This window comes from Hibiscus syriacus, unplaced genomic scaffold (genome assembly GCF_006381635.1).
Source record: "Hibiscus syriacus cultivar Baekdansim isolate YM2019G1 unplaced genomic scaffold, ASM638163v2 tig00117047_pilon, whole genome shotgun sequence".
NCBI lineage: Eukaryota > Viridiplantae > Streptophyta > Magnoliopsida > Malvales > Malvaceae > Hibiscus > Hibiscus syriacus.
In genome coordinates, this window is record NW_024063537.1 from 515,400 (window position 1) to 534,949 (window position 19,550).

The window sequence follows — 19,550 nt, forward strand, 5'->3', positions numbered from 1 at the left end:
CCTTACCTATATGTTTGTGATTTGTTTCTGTGAATGTGGCATTGTATTGTATAGTTTGTATTTGCTTTTCATAACTAGTGGTTGCTTATGATGCAAAAGGCTGTTTATTAAGCATCTTGCAATATGATTATTCATTGTGTTAACAAGCTGAGACCTTGCATGTGTCCAACTCAATATATGTACCATGAGTTTTTCATTGCATAATCGGTTTCAAATATTCAATTTTAATGTTATTACTTTATTTTTTATGTATTTGCAGGATTTAATTTTATAAAATTTCATGTTGTATGCAGGTAGCTGAAAGCTGCAGGTTCTGTTCCTCTGATATTGGTGGAAACTGGAATGAGAATTTTCTGACAAGTTTTCTGTCTCAACTGAATGAGTCACAAAAAAGGTCGACCATTGCTTGTCTCGACAAAGTACAGTGCAAACACAAGTCTCATGTGGAACTTATTTGGGGGCCACCGGGAACTGGGAAAACAAAAACAGTTGGTATGATGCTCTTTGCATTCTTGGGAATGAAGTATAGGACACTTACTTGCGCCCCGACAAATGTTGCAGTTACAGAACTAGCTTCTCGTGTCTTAAATCTGGTAAAAGAAGCTAACAAAACATGCTCTGTATTAGATGATCGGTTTTGTTCCTTGGGAGACATCCTTCTATTTGGCAGCAAAGAGAGACTTAAAGTTGATTCTGAGATTGAAGAAATATTTCTGGATTATCGTGTGAAACAACTTCAGGACTGCCTTGGGCCACTTGGTTGGTTGCACTGTTTCACTTCAATGATTACTTTTCTTGAAGATTGTGTCCTTCAGTACCATATTTTCTTGGAAAATGAATCAACCAAAGAGAGGGAACATGGTAGAGAAGACGAAGACCAAGAGAAAGAAGGTTGTAGGGACACTGATTGTAAGACCGGGATACACAAATCATTTCTTGAATATGCAAGGGAAAGATTTGTCGCTACAGCAATTCCACTGAGAAGATGTGTGTCAAGTTTACATACTCATATGCCCAAAATCTACTTTGAAGGACTTATTTTCGAAGACCTTGAAACCCTTTTAGTCCTTCTTGATTCTCTTGAAACTTTATTGTTCTTTGATGGTTTAGTTTCTGAAGAAGTGGAACTCCTTTTACGTTCAAAAGATGATAAAATGCTTCATCAAAATCTTCGTGATCCGTATCATTCATTGTGCTCAATAAGAAGCAAGTGTATTTCTGTTCTGAAATCCATTCAAGATTCTCTTTGTGAACTTAAACTGCCAAGTGCGATGAGCAGGGAATCCTTAGTTCGATTCTGCTTTCAGTCAGCTTCTTTACTCTTTTCCACTGCAAGTAGTTCTTATAAACTCTATAAGGTTGGAATGAAACCTCTCAACTTGTTGGTAATTGACGAAGCAGCGCAGTTGAAAGAATGTGAATCGGCCATTCCCATGCAATTGCCGGGCATTGCACATGCGTTTCTTATTGGTGATGAATGGCAATTGCCTGCTACAGTTCGCAGCAATGTATGCATATTATACTTGATTTACTGTAATATTTTTTTCTCCATAGTTCCCTTGCAATCCCCCCCCCCCTAATTTATTACCAGGCGTAACTTTATCAATTTCTTTGTAGGTTTCTAGGGAAGCTGGCTTTGGAAGAAGTTTATTTCAAAGGTTGATTACTTTGGGTCATTCCAAGCACCTACTGAATATTCAGTACAGAATGCATCCTTCAATTAGCTGCTTTCCAAATGCACGGTTCTACAATAACCAGATCTTGGATGCAGCTGGTGTTAAGCACGAGAGTTATGAGAAACATTATCTACCAGGACCTATGTTTGGCCCCTATTCCTTTATAAACGTCTCTGGAAGAGAAGAGAAGGGTGATTTGGGACGTAGCCGCAGGAATATGGTTGAGGTAGCCGTTGTGCAGATGTTGGTGCAAACTCTGTTCAAAGGTAATTATCTTGAGCTTAATTTTTAACTTGTATATATGTGTGCATATATGGATGATTTTACTTATATCTGGATAGTTAGTTTTATTGCATACGCTTTATTATCCTTAAAGAGATTGTTCACTTTGAGGGCTAGATAGGCCTTTCAATTCACTCCATTATTCCATATTAAAATTAGAAAGCAAGCTTCTTGTAATTAATATATTGATTTATTTTTGTTATTTTTGCATACAGCATGGAATAGCTCAAGCGAGAGGCTCAGCATTGGCATAATATCTCCCTATGCTGCTCAGGTTGTTGCAATTCAGGAGAAGCTTGGTAAGAAGTATGAGAGAAGTGATAACTTCGATGTGAAGGTGAAGTCAGTTGATGGCTTCCAGGGTGGGGAAAAAGATATCATAATAATATCAACTGTGAGATCCAATCGTTCTGGAGAAATCGGTTTTATATCCAATTCTCAAAGAACTAATGTTGCTCTAACAAGGGCAAGGTATTTCCTTGGCTTAACCTTTACTATTTCTATTCAGTTTTTGGAATTCTGTAATAAGTTGCAATATATTACTTGGTTTTTAATTCTTTCTCAGGCACTGCCTCTGGGTTTTGGGTGACGAAAGAACACTGGCCAAACATGAATCTGTTTGGCAGGATTTAGTTAAAGATGCAAAAATGCGTCATTGTTTCTTTGAAGCTGTTGAAGACAAGGGATTAGAGAAATCTATTTTTGATGCCAGGAAAGAGTTTGATCAACTTGATGATTTGCTTAATAATGATAGTGTTCTCTTCAAGAATGCTAGGTGGAAGGTGAAATCTTGCTGTTGAACATAGTTGTGAACTAATTTTTCTTCATAATTTTAGTTATAGAAACTACATTAGATACTAGGTGCGTATGTCTCTAAGCTCTAACTTTTTTATCTTTTCATTTCCCATAACCTCAGGTTCTATTCAGTGACAACTTCAAAAAGTCATTTGGGAAGTTGAAATCTGCCCAAACCCAGAAATCAGTTCTAAACCTTCTTTTAAAACTTTCTTGCGGCTGGCGACCGAAGAGAAATGTTAATTTATCTTGTGAAAATTCTTCTATGATCTTGAAACAATTTAAGATTGAAAGTCTTTATATTGTCAGCTCAATTGATATACTGAAAGAGCAGAGGTACACTCAAGTATTGAAGGCTTGGGATCTTTTGCCCTTAGAGGATATTTCAAGATTGGTTAAGCGCCTAGATGGCATCTTCAAAATGTATACAGATGGTTTTATCTGTCATTGCAATGAGAAATATATGGATGGGTATGTGACCTTTTTAGCAGTCCGTGTAAACATAAAATTTTCCGTTCATAAATATGAGTATTATGTTTCCCATGCAGTAATTCTCAACTTCTACATTGTTTTTACTCCTTTTCCCCCTTTTTGTATTTAGGCATTTGGAAGTTCCCAAAACTTGGACCTCATTAGATGTTGTCAGGTATAAGACATTAAGGCCAGACGAAGTAGAAAACAGTTCCACTGGTAGTGCTTCAGGTGGTGGATGTTATTTAGAAAACTCAAAAGTCAGTGAGAGCTTGCTCTTGATGAAGTTCTACTCTTTATCATCGGGTGTTGTCAGCCATCTTCTCTGTGATCATGATGGAAGAGAACTAGAACTTCCGTTCGAGGTGACAGACCATGAACGTAGTATAATCTTATTCCCAAGAAGCACATTTATTTTAGGGAGATCAGGAACTGGGAAGACTACTGTGCTGACTATGAAGTTGTTTAAACAAGAGCAATCTCACCTGTTAGCAACTGAAGGTTTTGATCCAGTTACCACAAATAGCACTAACGATGTCCTTCGTGCAAACAGAAATATGGGCGCTGTTGGAAGGACTGAAACAACTCAATTGCGCCAACTTTTTGTCACCGTCAGCCCAAAACTCTGTTATGCAGTGAAACATCACGTTCTTCAATTGAAAAGGTGTGTTGGATGTTGAGCTAAAATATTATCTTCCGGTTAGGGTACTTTATTTAGATGCATGTGTTTTTCCTTTTTTTCCTGATGTGACTAGTCTTTTTCTACAGATTTGTCAGCAATGGAAAATTTTCTCAAGAGAGTGCATCGCAAGAGGCCGATGATATCGATGGTGCAGCACAATTCAAGGATATTCCTGATTCATTTGTGGATATTCTTCCTGAGGCATACCCACTTGTAATAACCTTGCAAAAGTTTCTGATAATGCTTGATTTTACTATTGGCAACTCGTTCTTTGAGAAATTCTATGATGCAAGGGAGCTTTCAAATTTGGAAGTTGTAAATGCTCCGTCCTTGGTTCGGAATTGTATAAGAATAAGCGAGGTAAACTTTGAGAAGTTCTGTTCAAATTATTGGCCTCATTTTAATGCTAGGCTAACAAATAAACTTGACTCATCCAGAGTCTTTACAGAGATAACTTCTCATATAAAAGGTGGCTTGCAATCAGGAGATTCCTGTGGCGGTAGACTTAGTAAGGATGATTATGTGAAACTATCTGAGGGTCGGGCGTCTACCTTAACTTCACAGGAAAGACAAATGGTCTATGATATTTTTCAAGATTATGAAAAAATGAAGGGAGAAAATGGCGAGTTTGATATGGCTGATGTTGTGAATGATCTACATAGCCGACTTCAGAATGAAAGATATGGGGGTGACATTATGGATTTTGTTTATATTGATGAGGTGCAAGATCTTACAATGAGACAAATTGCTTTGTTCAAACATGTTTGCAAAAATGTTAGTGAAGGCTTTGTTTTCTGTGGGGATACTGCCCAAACAATTGCCAGGGGAATTGATTTTAGATTTGAGGATATACGAACCCTTTTCTTCAATGAGTTTGTTCTGGAATCAAAAGGTGAAAAAAATCATGAGAAAAAGGAGAAGGGTCAAATATCTAAAAGTTTTCACTTGAGCCAGAATTTTCGTACACATGATGGTGTACTGAGGTTAGCGCAAAGTGTAATCGATCTTCTTTACCATTACTTTCCTTCATTTGTTGATAGTTTATCCCCTGAAACGAGTCTAATATATGGAGAAGCTCCAATCTGGCTTGACTCTGATAGTAGTGAAGACAATGTAATTGCAAAAATATTCACACACAGTGGTAAACCTGAGGGACATATGGTCGGATTTGGAGCGGAGCAGGTCATACTCGTACGAGATGATCCTGCCAAGAACGAAATATTGAAGTTTGTTGGCAAGCAAGCCCTTGTTCTGACTATAGTGGAATGCAAAGGTTTAGAGTTTCAGGTATTTTGTTTTTAATGTTTATTCTTGTTTATCCGGTCTGCATGCTATATTTGAAAATGTCAACTAGTTCATCCGTTTTATGATTAATTTTTTGTACATTATATTTATGTAGGACGTATTGTTGTACAACTTTTTTAGTTCATCACCACTAAAGAATCACTGGAGAATTGTATACGAGTACATGAAGGAGCAAGGCATACTTGATGCTCAGTGCCCATTCCCAAGTTTCAAACAGGGGAAACACAACATTATGTGCTCTGAATTAAAGCAGTTATATGTTGGCATCACCCGCACAAGGCAAAGACTGTGGATTTGTGAAAATGTTAAAGAGTTTTCCGAGCCAGTATTCAATTACTGGAAAAAGAAGTGTCTTGTTCAAGTGAGAAAGTTGGATGACTCACTTGCTCAAGCAATGCAAGTTGCAAGCAGCTCTGAAGAGTGGAAGTCACGCGGTTATAAGGTTCGTTGTTTCTTGAAGGTCTATAACTCATCCGATTGTTCTTGCTGATAAATCTAATTTATAGGTTCCATTAATTTTATTTTATGAATAATCTAATGTCAATCTAACAACTCATTTATCCCTCTTAATTGTGTGTTCTGCAGCTGTTGCATCAGGGTAACTATGAGATGGCGACCATATGCTTTGAAAGAGCTAATGATTCATATGGGGAAAAACTAGCCAAGGCTCTTGGACTTAGAGCAAATGCTGATCGTTTGCATGGTTCAAATCTCGAAATGGCTTCTATTGCCAGGAGGCAGGCTGCTGAAATTTTTTATTCCATTGGCAAGGCTGAGCATGCTGCAGAGTGCTTTTACATGTTGAAAGAGTATGAAAGAGCAGGTAAAGTACAATTTTGCCACTTTATACATTGTTTATTGCATGATTTATGACTGAAACTATTGCTTTGAAAATGCAGGTCACATTTATTTGGAAAAATGTGGGGAATCTGCTCTGGAGAGAGCGGCAGAATGTTTTGTTCTTGCCGGATGTTACATGACTGCAGCAGAAGTGTATGCAAAAGGCAATAATATCTCAAAATGCTTGTCTGTATGTATGAAAGGAAAACTCTTCGACACGGGCTTGCAATACATTCAATATTGGAAACAACATGCAAATGTAGATGAAAAAATGGTCCAAGGAAGTGAAGATTTGGAGGAACATAAGCAAAAGTTTTTGGAGAACTGTGCCAGCCATTATCATGAGATTAATGATAAGAGAAAAATGTTGACTTATGTCCGAGCTTTTGATTCGATGAATTCGAGACGAAAGTTCTTGCGGTCCTTAGAGTGTTTTGATGAGCTCTTATCTTTGGAAGAAGAATCGGGGAACTTCATCGAGGCAGCAAATATTGCAAAGTTGAGAGGCAACCTTCTGCTTGCTGCTGATTTGCTTGGGAAGGGTTCACAATATGAGGAGGCCGTGCATCTTATTCTGTGGTATGTGTTTTCTAACTCTCTATGGGTAGCTGGGAGCAGTGGATGGCCATTGAAGCCGTTTAAAGAAAAAGAGAAGCTTCTATCTGAAGCTAAGTATTTTGCGAAGAACTCTTCAACCCAGTTTTATGGGCTTGTTTGTTCAGAGGCTGATATTTTTCTGAACAAGCCGAGTAACTTGTTCTTGATGAAACAATATTTAAGTGCTTCACAGGCTCACAAGAGTACCAGAGGTGAAATGTTGGTTGCTCGAATGATTCTTGATCATCATCTTCGTTTAAAAATCTCAAAATATGAATGGACAGATGAAATGGCCTCTGATCTAGCAAGCTTTTCAGATGAGCAAATTTCCGATAACCGGGTTTCGGCTGAATCACTGGTCTACTTTTGGAATTTTTGGAAGGATAAAATCTTGAAGATATTCGAGTATCTTGATCGTGCTGAAAACCAAGGTGGAACTGAAGTTTCTGGAAGATATGGAGAATTTTGCATGAACTATTTTGGGGTCTGGAGACAGTTTGATAATTTAAATGCTGTCTATCATCTTCAGAATTCTGATGCTGAATGGTGGAGGAAAGTCCATAACAAACCTGTTTGTGGAAACTCGAAACATATTTCTATTTCAATCCATCAATTTGTCTCGGCTGCAAGGGGCTATTGGTGTTCAGAATTGCTCTCTGTTGGCCTGCAAGTCCTGAAAATGCTCGAGTCACTTTATAATTTATCTCATAGGAATTCTCTGTCATCTTTTAATCAAAGCAGGTGTCTTACTCATATCTACGAGGTTTCAAGTTTTCTCTTGAACTCCAAGTTTCTGAACTGCAATCATACAAAGAAGGATTTGGTGAAATTCCTCAACCTGTCAACAGATCTCTTCTTTGGATACGTATTTCCTCTTGATTGGCGAGAATCATTGAGTGAAAACATGATCTCTCTACGGGGATCTGAAATCTCAAGGAATTTACTTGAAGTTATATCGGAAAAGATCGGATTAGAAAGTAAAAAGTTGTCCTATGGAGAAATTGGAAAGGTGGCTCTGATAATTCTTGGATCCGGTCAGCTGAATAAGGAACTATATGGGAAGATTCTCCGTTGTTTACAATGGAATGAAGCATGGCGGAGCTTCGTTGCGAATCTCAACGAGGATAGAAGCTCGGGAATCAAGTTCCATGATGCTTTACAAGATACTTATAATGCAAACTGGAGAATGTGTGATTATATGTCACCAGTTTGTTTCTTGTATCTTGTCGAGCGCTATCTGATGTTGTTATCCTTCATTAAAGGATACTTCTTCACCACGAAAACGACTTTTGTGGAATGGCTTATATACGAGGATGGGAGACCCTGCACAACTTCCAGTTTTGTGGCTGTTGATCAGCAATTCTTGGAATACAGTCTTAAATTTGTAACTGACATGGTTCATAACGTCCTGTATTGTAAGAGAGAGACCATAGGTTGGATCCAACAGTCTGGTATAAATGTGAAGTATCATTCGTTGCTGGTTTTGAGATTGGTGATCATTGTATGTTTGCTGCATCTGAATTTTGGCAAGGGTCTTGAATTACTTTTTCACTTGCTGGGTCAAAAGCATATTACAGACCAACTTCCCCAGCAGTTTTGTGATGCTCTTCGGAGAAGGCGGAGTAATAATTATCTGAATATCGATGTAAATCTGCTTTCTGATGCTTTTAAGAAGATCGGAAACCCTCTTGTAATCGTAAGCGTGAAAGGAGGATGTCCTAAATTTGGGTGCAAGGATGCCATATTTATTGATATGAAGGTTAATCCATGCAAGGAAGAAATATTGAGAAGTTTGTTCCCTAAAACTGGAAGTCCTAAATATGGAACTACTGATTTCTCTGGGAAACCACTTCCTCCAGGTAGTTCTGATGAAGGGACGAGCTCCGAGGTTGTTCCGTCTTCAAGCTTGGTTTCTTTGTCGGATCAAGACTTGAATACTCAGAATCAAAATGTTAGTGATCCACAGTTTAACCGTGATCATTTTTTGGAAATTGTTAAAGCATTAACGGCAGTGGATGGTATCAAAGATCTGAGGACCTTTATCTCACATGCTTCAACATTGAGGGTAATGCTTATACGCACGCGATTTGACGTGCCCGCTTGTCTTGCTGTTTTTCATGTCAGTTCTACTTGTTTAATCGTTACATCATGTGCTACATTTTGCAGGTATATCTAGGAGGATTCATTTTCATCATCGATGCTGGTATAAAGGAATGTTCGCAGAAGAATTCTGCAGATGGTGAAGAGGACTTCTTGAAGGCTGCAATCAGCTTGCTCGATCTAACGAAGGAACTGCATAGTCAACTAGAACCGAGGTCAGTTCCATTCATCTTGCTTTTACCTTGTGAAGTTCAAACACACCATTTTACATGAATCTTAGAAGTTCCTGCTGCTCTCCATTCCCTTTTTTCAGTAAGCTGGAACTTCCGAGTAATATTCCAATCGTCGGCGCCCTTTGCGAGGAGCTACTTTCAGGGTGGTCCGCGATGGAGCCTTTCCAGCGGCGACTATTCCACTCGGACAAAGATGAAGAAAACAAATCTGATGAATCCGGTGAAGGGTGCAATGCAGAAGAGAGTACAAGTAAAGCCGAGGAATGTAGCAACAAGGGTAAGAAGCCAGCTTCCGAAGCTACTGCCAATTCCAAATCGCAACGGAAAAGCAAACCCAAGAAAAGCAAGAAGGGTGGCCGAAAACATAAGTAGATAAGTGTTCTTGTAATGAAGAAAGTGGTAATTCTATTTGTTCAAAGTACAATGATCTATGGACCTTTATCACTTAATAAAAGAAATGAAAAAAATACAAAAATTATTATTATTGTTACAACTCCCATCAGTTAAAAAAACCCTATTTCTCTCTTGCTCTAACTGAAATTCTTTACTTAATTAATATAAAGATGATAGAATAATTATAGTTGCAATATATTTAAAAAATATTATTTTTGATCAAATTAATTTTTAAATATATTTTTATATAATTTAATTCCACAAAATATATAAAATATTTAATTTCATAAATTAAAAAAGTTTTTTCTAAAACTATATTATGAAATTTAAAAGTTAAAATAATAAGATATTCATATATATATATATATATATATATATATATATATATATATAATCTAAAAGTTGAAAAAGGGTTGTCCTTGGAAAAATATAAAGGAGACTTGTATAATTGTACATTACTGCTTTTACGAAGGATTCGCTTTCATCGATTTCTTCCGTCGATTGTGCAAGTGTTTTTGCAATAAATACTAAGGGTGTGTTTGGTTCACGGAATGTAAGATTACCAGTGGGAATAAAAGATTACTAGGGAATAGGATTACTGGGAATGTTACATTACTATGTTTGGTTGGTTTGGCAGGAATGTAAGATTACCTTTTTTGGTTGAAAGAATAAAAGATTACTGGAATGTATATTTTACCAAATTGACCTTGTTCTATATTATTTAAGGTGTGAAATTCAAATTATTTAAATAAAAATTATTTATATAAAAATTCATCAATAATATATTTAAATAAAAATTATTTATATAAAAAATCATTGGTAATATATTATTTTATTATTTAAATATATCATGTATAATTTTAATTAATATTAAATTTTACATAATTTATTTGAAAAATATATTAAAATTTTACTTCAACATAATTTATATAAAAATATATCATGTTTAATTTAGGGATTTTTAACTTTCACTATGATATTGAATCAACCATGACGATGATTCCGTTGGGTAATATTTTCCACACAAAATAGCTTCTAAATTTCCCTGCATTGGTGCCTTTAAATTTATTTGAAGTGAATGCTATAAATATTATACAAATTGGAATGTTATTTACATGCTAGGTCATGCATGCATAATGGAATGAATTTGTGTATACACTATACAAAGATTTCGAAAAAAGAATGAGTAAGTAGCAGAACCAAAAAGAATTCAGACTTGAAGGAACACAATGGGCATAAGGTCAGCGTAAGGTTTTGATTCACCTTTCATGGTGTTTACAAGAGGCAATTCTAACATCTGGTGCTTCCTCTCCGGTTTATTTGAAGGCCATTAATGCGGTGTATATTTCATCGGTTTTTTTAAGGTACATAATTGAGAATTCACATAGTGACAACATGAAGGGGTTATGCTTGTCTCTTCATGAAAATGAACTGGTTCCTAAGGATTTCATGACTAGTAAATCTGCAACTATTTGGCTCTTCATCCTTATCTGTTCGTGAGTTTTGAAATTGAAGTTTGTAAATGAGTATCTTGACAAGTCGTTACTTACTGATGAATTGCGTCATGACTTGATTTTTATTTCTAATGTGCAGATCAAAAGATTGAGAATCTTGTAATGCATAATGTGCTTACCTTCAATGGTTCAATAGATGTAAGGTACACCAGCGCTTAATAATGCATTTTTTACATTGGCATTTCTGCTTAATTTTCTCCTAATATTACACTATTTTCCTCGCAAATCCTACGACGTCCCTTCTACACCAGGAGTTGCTCAACTTCATGCTTGTTGCGATGTCAACTCAACTTCTTTCTGGTCCAACCCCAGGGCCAAAAGATGTAAACCCTTTTCTTGATGCTGCAATGTCTCAGGTTATAAGTTAAGACCTTAGCATGATATTTTACTCCAAAAATTTCAAATTTACTTACTCATTCTTTGGTTAGCAGGAAAGTTTGATGGTTAATTTGGTAGTTCGCAGATTGCTTCTCAGTTACATAATGCGACCTCGTCTTCCATGTAGTAGTGCTACTTATTCTATTTTTTCTGAAGAAAGTCAACTGGGTGTTCTACAAAGAGTTGGTTCTACTGCTGGATGGTCTTTTACCTGATACTCTTATTAATATTGAGCCCAATACCACAAATAACTTTTGTATAGTGTATACTCTTATTCATACTGATACATAAGGTCAGCATCAAGGTTCAAAAGAATCCAAAAAGAATTCAGACTTGAAGGAACATACTCCGAAAAAAGAACGAAAAAACAAAACCAACAATAGGATATTGCATCCGCTAACAACCATTTACACAGTTACAAACAGATAACAACATTAGCCTAATTAATTTTAAATATAAAAGGATTCAGTCCTGAAGAAAAATATTCAGACAAAAGAAGAAAAAAACACTAACAGGATATTGCATCTGCTAACAATCTTTTATATGGCTACAAATAGAAAATAGTATTAACCTAATTAATTTTAAATATCTGTGCAACAGAAAATTTAGACATAATTAACAAAAAGATGGTCTAACATAAAAGGTGCATCAATTGCAATTTTCTTTTGAGATACATCTGGAAGAGTTAGTAAAAATCAAAAAATTCCAAAATAATAAGAATCTTGCCTTATGTTTGAATACCTTATTGTACACTTTTAAACTTCAAGAGCCCAAGTAAGAAAGTTCACTATAGTTCAAGCAAAATATGTTTATATATAAGTTCTGAAATTAACTCAAAATATTATCAAACTTTTCATCAAGAAAAGCTTACTTCAAACTAATGGCTTTCAAGCTACAACCTTGTAACACTAGCAACCAAGGAACACCTATTTAACTGTTCCAAATAGCAAAGTGAAGGTTTTTTCTCTATCGAGTTTCACTATATATTCCACAACCTATCACCAAAACTCAATAAAACAAACAATGCTGCTACTCAAATGCCTATCAAAATAGAATTATAAAGAAATTGGTATGGTGAACAAGGTGATGTAAACCTTTTCCAACGCCATATGAGCAGCAGACTGCTCAACGTCTTTCTTTTTCTTAAAGGACTTAGACACAACAGTAAAATCCGGAAGCTCCAAGGTACAACGATGAAGGCAAGGCCCCTTCTGAAGGATTGCCAATCCTGGGAATCCATTTTGAGTAGGTTCCTCTACTTCCTCTACCGAATAAGAAGCTTTACTCCCAAACTTTTGGTGTATAATAGCCTTTGGCGTAAGCGTTGGCTTTCTTATTGCTTGTGCCAACGATCCTCCAGTTTCCATGTGACTTCCAGGTGTTTGAATAAACCAAACTGGAAAACAAAAACTGAAAAAGTTCTGCAAACTATCACTTATGCAAATAAAATGGTAAGAACAACAACTGAATCAAACTTGCATGTCACCAATTGCACAAACTATGTAACACCCCCAACCCGTATCCGACCCGGATACGAGTCCGAAGTGTCACATTGACTTTTCAAACCTTGACTCTTAAGAAAAATCCCGGGGAAATTTAAAACTTTATTTAAAACAAAATACAGACTTTATCAGAGTGCTCGTACTTAATGACTTATTACATGCCAACACTTTATACATAACCAAAAACATACTTTATCAAATATTTCTGATCTGATCTTTTGGTAAGGAAAACTGACCTGTCTTGCTCCGCACCACTCCTTACTCTTCTCGAAACCTACGTGTGAAACAATCACACGCTAAGTCGAAGACTTAGTGAGGCATAACAACTTATAATGCACTTTAAAACCTATATTGATACATGCATGTTTTGTTCTATCATGTTACAGCAAGTTCATGCATTTTTCATATCGTATAAAATCATATCAGATTAATTGCAGTAAATACATGCATACACATAATTCATCATTAACAATTTATCATATAATCACATACTATTTCAATCAAACACTATACACACACAACATCATATCATTTCTATAGCATTTATCATACCACTAACTTATATTTGTTCATATCTCTGGATTAGCCCATGTACATATGTGAGAACTATCGATATGTGAGTCTATAGAGGTTGTGCACTATGCTGTCACCACAGCTCGTATAAATGCACCGAAGTGCCCCGTAGAATTGCACCGAAGTGCCCATAGAATTGCACCGTAGTGCCCGTAGAATGATGTCCATAAGGACCACGTAGAATTCCTTAAGAATCATATACATATACTATGGATCAAGTATGTGTCTTTCAAGACTTCACACAGGTTCCAAAGGATATACATATGTCCTAAAGAACAGAATAAACCCTCGACTCTTGGCATGCCAACTATACCCCTAGCTCTCATGACACATAACATGGGCGTTATCATTTATTTCATTTCAAATATACACATAAACTTGTAATTCACTTTCACATATCACGTATCACATAGCTTCTTTTCATATGATCACATAGTCACATATGTCATGTTTTCATATAATTTCTATCATTTCTCACCCAATCACCTTTATTCATATAAACATACTTATCATATCTTGTTCACATAAGATCATATACTTCATATAATATATCGAAACACCTAGAACACTTTCACGTAGCTTATAGTCATAAGTTTTGTCTCGTAACATATACTTGTTTTCACATATATATATATTTCCTATCAATTCTTATACCATCACATAATTCCTTTAACATACATAACATATCATGTAACATTATAATAGAAATACTTATAAGTCCTATCACTTAAAGCACATATACTTATAGTCACATTGCTTATATCTTAATCGTATGCCTTCTCTTAAACATATATATTCACATGTTCATGTAATTCACCATTTCATCACATAATTGGGTATTCATATAACTCATTTCATTTCATTTCATATCTATCTATATATATATATATCCTCAAGATTATCCTAATATAAATCATATCGCACTCTTATATTTCGTATTCATCTAGGGCAGACTTATAAACATATCTCACTTTTATTATTTCTATATATAATCTAATCTGTTACTTAATTCAATTTCATATAGCTCTTATAATCTTCTCATATAACTTCACAAATTTCTATCATTCAACCCAGGTGTTATAGTTTTATTTAAACCTATGAATCTTTCCCATCTAGCTTATCTTATACGTTCATCTTATCATTTATGTTCAAATCCCCTAGTTGGTGTACTATTTTCACTTCATCCTATAGATCAATATTATCCAGTTTATTTGACTTATCAAGTAAAAATATAATTATATTTTACTATGATCACATAGTTTATATCTCATACTTTGCTTTCTCATGTTCACCTATATCATGTCATAAGGCTCATATCTTTCTCATGCATTCACATAGTTCAGTTTCACATATGTATATATATATATACATATACCTTATATAGCACATACTTCTCATAACATTACATTCAAAAGCATGTCAACACATATATTCATGCATACATACAATTCATGTCATTCATATACGTATAATCATATATTCATGCATTCTAACATAGGAAATAGACTTGTCGCAAGTCTTGTTTCCATTTAGCACCATCAACTAACTAATATGCACTCACCTGGCCTCACTAGCCAATTCCAATCTCTTATCTTTCCCTTGATCGATCTTACTTGCCAAACGTTCCGGAATTTCTTTATGCGTAGAATCTACATAAATGTACATTTCGTGACAATCATTAGATACCTACACCTTCTAATTGGATACTAGCAACTTAAACGAACTTATTAAACCCATATTCCCAATTTTCCTTTAGGGGGAATCGGTTCCCCCCTATGGGGGTATCGGTTCCCCCATGACATACTGGAAATTCTTGTTCGTTTGAAGGGGTATCGGTTCCCCTTGAATGGGTACCGATTCCCCTTGCCCAGAAATCATATTTTGAGCTCGAAAATCCTTCATTTTCAGCTCAATACATCATACTTCATTCCCTTTAATATTCCTAACTTTCATGCACATACTTAAACTCATTTCTACTCCATAATCCCTTCTTTAAACTCAAAATTCTATCTTCCATATAAGATTCAAAAAATCATACCAAATTTCCAATGTGTTCTAATTCCAATTCTAACACTTCCTACCTCTTAATTTAATCCTTGACAAGTCAAATTCAACTTCACAATCTATTAACTCCTTCCATATCAAAAATTCACTTCAAAACTCATTTTTCTTAATTTCTCATAACTTGTTAATCTTTGAGGTTTAAGCCCCCTAAAGCTTTCCTTAATCTTTCTTAATATCCCAAGAATCAAAACAAGCTTTAAAACGAAAGAATTAACCAACTAAAGACCCCCTTACCTTATACCAAGCTTCACGGTGGAGAGGAGGAAGAAGAAGACTGAAGAATGCTCTGGACTCTTCTTCATACGTGCTTATTACCCTTAAAAAAAATTATAAAAAATCTTTCTGGTCAAATGACCATAATACCCTTAATTTCCTTTAATAATTACCAAATAACCTTCAATATATATTCAAATAATTATTGAATTCTTTCATTCTTCTACTTTAGTCACCAAATTCTGAAACTTTACAATTTGGTCACTAACCCGGTATTGCGGATGTTACAAATCTCCCCTCCTTTTTAAAAAAATTCGTCCTCGAATTTTTCACTAAACAACTTAGTAAGAACATATCTTCTAATGTTCTTATGTTGCTTCCTTTACTTAATCTTTCTTTCTCTTAGTTCTTCAACTACCTTTTTCCTTTATACATCCTTATCATGTTACTTATCATATAACCAATAGCATCAGTTCTTATCACTCAAAATCCTTAATCAATCAAATTCTTTATCAATCTTTAATTACCTTATAACCATACCACACTTGTATTTCGTCATCATTGACCAAAACACAACTTTAAATCTTTTTTCAATGTGTCTATATCAAAAATTGTCCTATGTACTTCCATAGTCATCGTATCTGATCCTTTAAATCAATCCCTTCCATTTCTTTACTCCTTAATTTCTTATACATAAATCATATATTTCCTTTCATATTCACATACTCTTGTCTTATCACTTATACTCATCTTTATGTACCAATCTTTATTGCATCCTCATTACTTTAATAACCCTTTTCTTATACATAACTTCATTCTTTATCATTCTTATACTTGTATTTTTCTTCCTGAAGATTCCATGCAAATACTTATCTCAGTTTCTACATCATAGCTATTTGCTCAGAATATACAATCATATTCAAATTCACATCATAATCAATTAACTCAACTTTACCTTTTCCTTCAATCTTATTATTCTATCACTTTTACTCTGACAGCTAGTCAATAATATATGTTCAATATAGGGTACAAACCCTAATCCACCAAACACATACATCCTATCAAATCGAAATTATCTTAAAAATTCACTTACTCAACTTATCAATTTTACCTCTATTCTCTTATATCCCGAAATTTCTTTTATTCAAACACAACATTCTGACTTCCTGTGTCCTATAATTTGATCATCGATATACACATTCTCAAACTCTTCTTATCAATCCTCAGCTTTACTTAAATATACAAATTTTTACTTCATTTTCCTTTACTATACCACATTATTATGATCCAAATATGCAACTGTATCCAGATCCATTGCAGATCTGGTTATCATATCCTGACAATATCTTATAATCTTATAATTCCAGTACATTTCCATCGCATATTCTTGTTAGCTAACGCTAACTTTTCCGTCTTAACTGCAAACCCTTATCATATAAACGCTCTGGCTTATACACAATGTTATTCCTTCATTTCGAACTCATAAGCTCTGACATATACATCTTATACGCTTGTCACTGATGCACTTATCCTTGAATTCTTCTATACGTAATCATCACGTCATTAGATCTTTTTAACATTCTTATGGTGACACCCGTTCACCATATTCTATCTTATTCACATAATAGCAAAACTACTCTACATCGTTTTTCCGATTCCAAACGATGAAAATTTTCTATCATTATTCAGATATGATTTCAGCTTTCTGAAATCAACTTTTGATCTTACTAGGCATTTCCTGAGGTGTCCGCTCTTCATCCTGCCTGGCCAGGGCAAGTGAATAGCTATCACCATCAGGAATATCACCTTTCACTTACTTCGAAATTATCACGATCGGATTTCTACTGTATTAAACTATTCTTATTTTATTAGCAAGACAACGTATTCCTTACACTATCAGATCAGAAATTTTTCAATCTATGTTGGCATGTACACCTTTTATGACCTTTTGGACTTCAGTTTATGCCGAGAATCGGCTAAACCATAGCTCTGATACCATTAAATGTAACACCCCCAACCCGTATCCGACCCGGATACGAGTCCGAAGTGTCACATTGACTTTTCAAACCTTGACTCTTAAGAAAAATCCCGGGGAAATTTAAAACTTTATTTAAAACAAAATACAGACTTTATCAGAGTGCTCGTACTTAATGACTTATTACATGCCAACACTTTATACATAACCAAAAACATACTTTATCAAATATTTCTGATCTGATCTTTTGGTAAGGAAAACTGACCTGTCTTGCTCCGCACCACTCCTTACTCTTCTCGAAACCTACGTGTGAAACAATCACACGCTAAGTCGAAGACTTAGTGAGGCATAACAACTTATAATGCACTTTAAAACCTATATTGATACATGCATGTTTTGTTCTATCATGTTACAGCAAGTTCATGCATTTTTCATATCGTATAAAATCATATCAGATTAATTGCAGTAAATACATGCATACACATAATTCATCATTAACAATTTATCATATAATCACATACTATTTCAATCAAACTATACACACACACATCATATCATTTTTATAGCATTTATCATACCACTAACTTATATTTGTTCATATCTCTGGATTAGCCCATGTACATATGTGAGAACTATCGATATGTGAGTCTATAGAGGTTGTGCACTATGCTGTCACCACAGCTCGTATAAATGCACCGAAGTGCCCCATAGAATTGCATCGAAGTGCCCGTAGAATTGCACCGTAGTGCCCGTAGAATGATGTCCATAAGGACCACGTAGAATTCCTTAAGAATCATATACATATACTATGGATCAAGTATGTGTCTTTCAAGACTTCACACAGGTTCCAAAGGATATACATATGTCCTAAAGAACCGAATAAACCCTCGACTCTTGGCATGCCAACTATACCCCTAGCTCTCATGACACATAACATGGGCGTTATCATTTATTTCATTTCAAATACACATAAACTTGTAATTCACTTTCACATATCACGTATCACATAGCTTCTTTTCATATGATCACATAGTACATATGTCATGTTTCATATAATTTCTATCATTTCTCACCCAATCACCTTTATTCATATAAACATACTTATCATATCTTGTTCACATAAGATCATATACTTCATATAATATATCGAAACACCTAGAACACTTTCACGTAGCTTATAGTCATAAGTTTTGTCTCGTAACATATACTTGTTTTCACATATATATATTTCCTATCAATTCTTATACCATCAATAATTCCTTTAACATACATAACATCATGTAACATTATAATAGAAATACTTATAAGTCCTATCACTTAAAGCACATATACTTATAGTCACATTGCTTATATCTTAATCGTATGCCTTCTCTTAAACATATATATTCACATGTTCATGTAATTCACCATTTCATCACATAATTGGGTATTCATATAACTCATTTCATTTCATTTCATATCTATCTATATATATATATATCCTCAAGATTATCCTAATATAAATCATATCGCACTCTTATATTTCGTATTCATCTAGGGCAGACTTATAAACATATCTCACTTTTATTATTTCTATATATAATCTAATCTGTTACTTAATTCAATTTCATATAGCTCTTATAATCTTCTCATATAACTTCACAAATTTCTATCATTCAACCCAGGTGTTATAGTTTTATTTAAACCTATGAATCTTTCCCATCTAGCTTATCTTATACGTTCATCTTATCATTTATGTTCAAATCCCCTAGTTGGTGTACTATTTTCACTTCATCCTATAGATCAATATTATCCAGTTTATTTGACTATCAAGTAAAAATATAATTATTTTTACTATGATCACATAGTTTATATCTCATACTTTGCTTTCTCATGTTCACCTATATCATGTCATAAGGCTCATATCTTTCTCATGCATTCACATAGTTCAGTTTCACATATGTATATATATATATAT

The 19,550-nt window shown here is 34.7% G+C and overlaps 1 protein-coding gene across 1 annotated transcript in view; it reads left to right on the forward strand.

Moving 5' to 3' along the window:
* Positions 1-19,550, forward strand: part of LOC120197159 — a 33,876-nt gene that overhangs the window by 1,071 nt on the left and 13,255 nt on the right. Inside the window, exons 3-12 of the mRNA XM_039198761.1 lie at positions 294-1,508; positions 1,618-1,942; positions 2,174-2,429; positions 2,524-2,740; positions 2,875-3,224; positions 3,355-3,888; positions 3,993-5,193; positions 5,306-5,653; positions 5,797-6,034; positions 6,111-6,513. Coding sequence (XP_039054692.1) covers positions 294-1,508; positions 1,618-1,942; positions 2,174-2,429; positions 2,524-2,740; positions 2,875-3,224; positions 3,355-3,888; positions 3,993-5,193; positions 5,306-5,653; positions 5,797-6,034; positions 6,111-6,513 — 5,087 coding nt within the window. The remainder of the gene's footprint in view (positions 1-293; positions 1,509-1,617; positions 1,943-2,173; positions 2,430-2,523; positions 2,741-2,874; positions 3,225-3,354; positions 3,889-3,992; positions 5,194-5,305; positions 5,654-5,796; positions 6,035-6,110; positions 6,514-19,550) is intronic.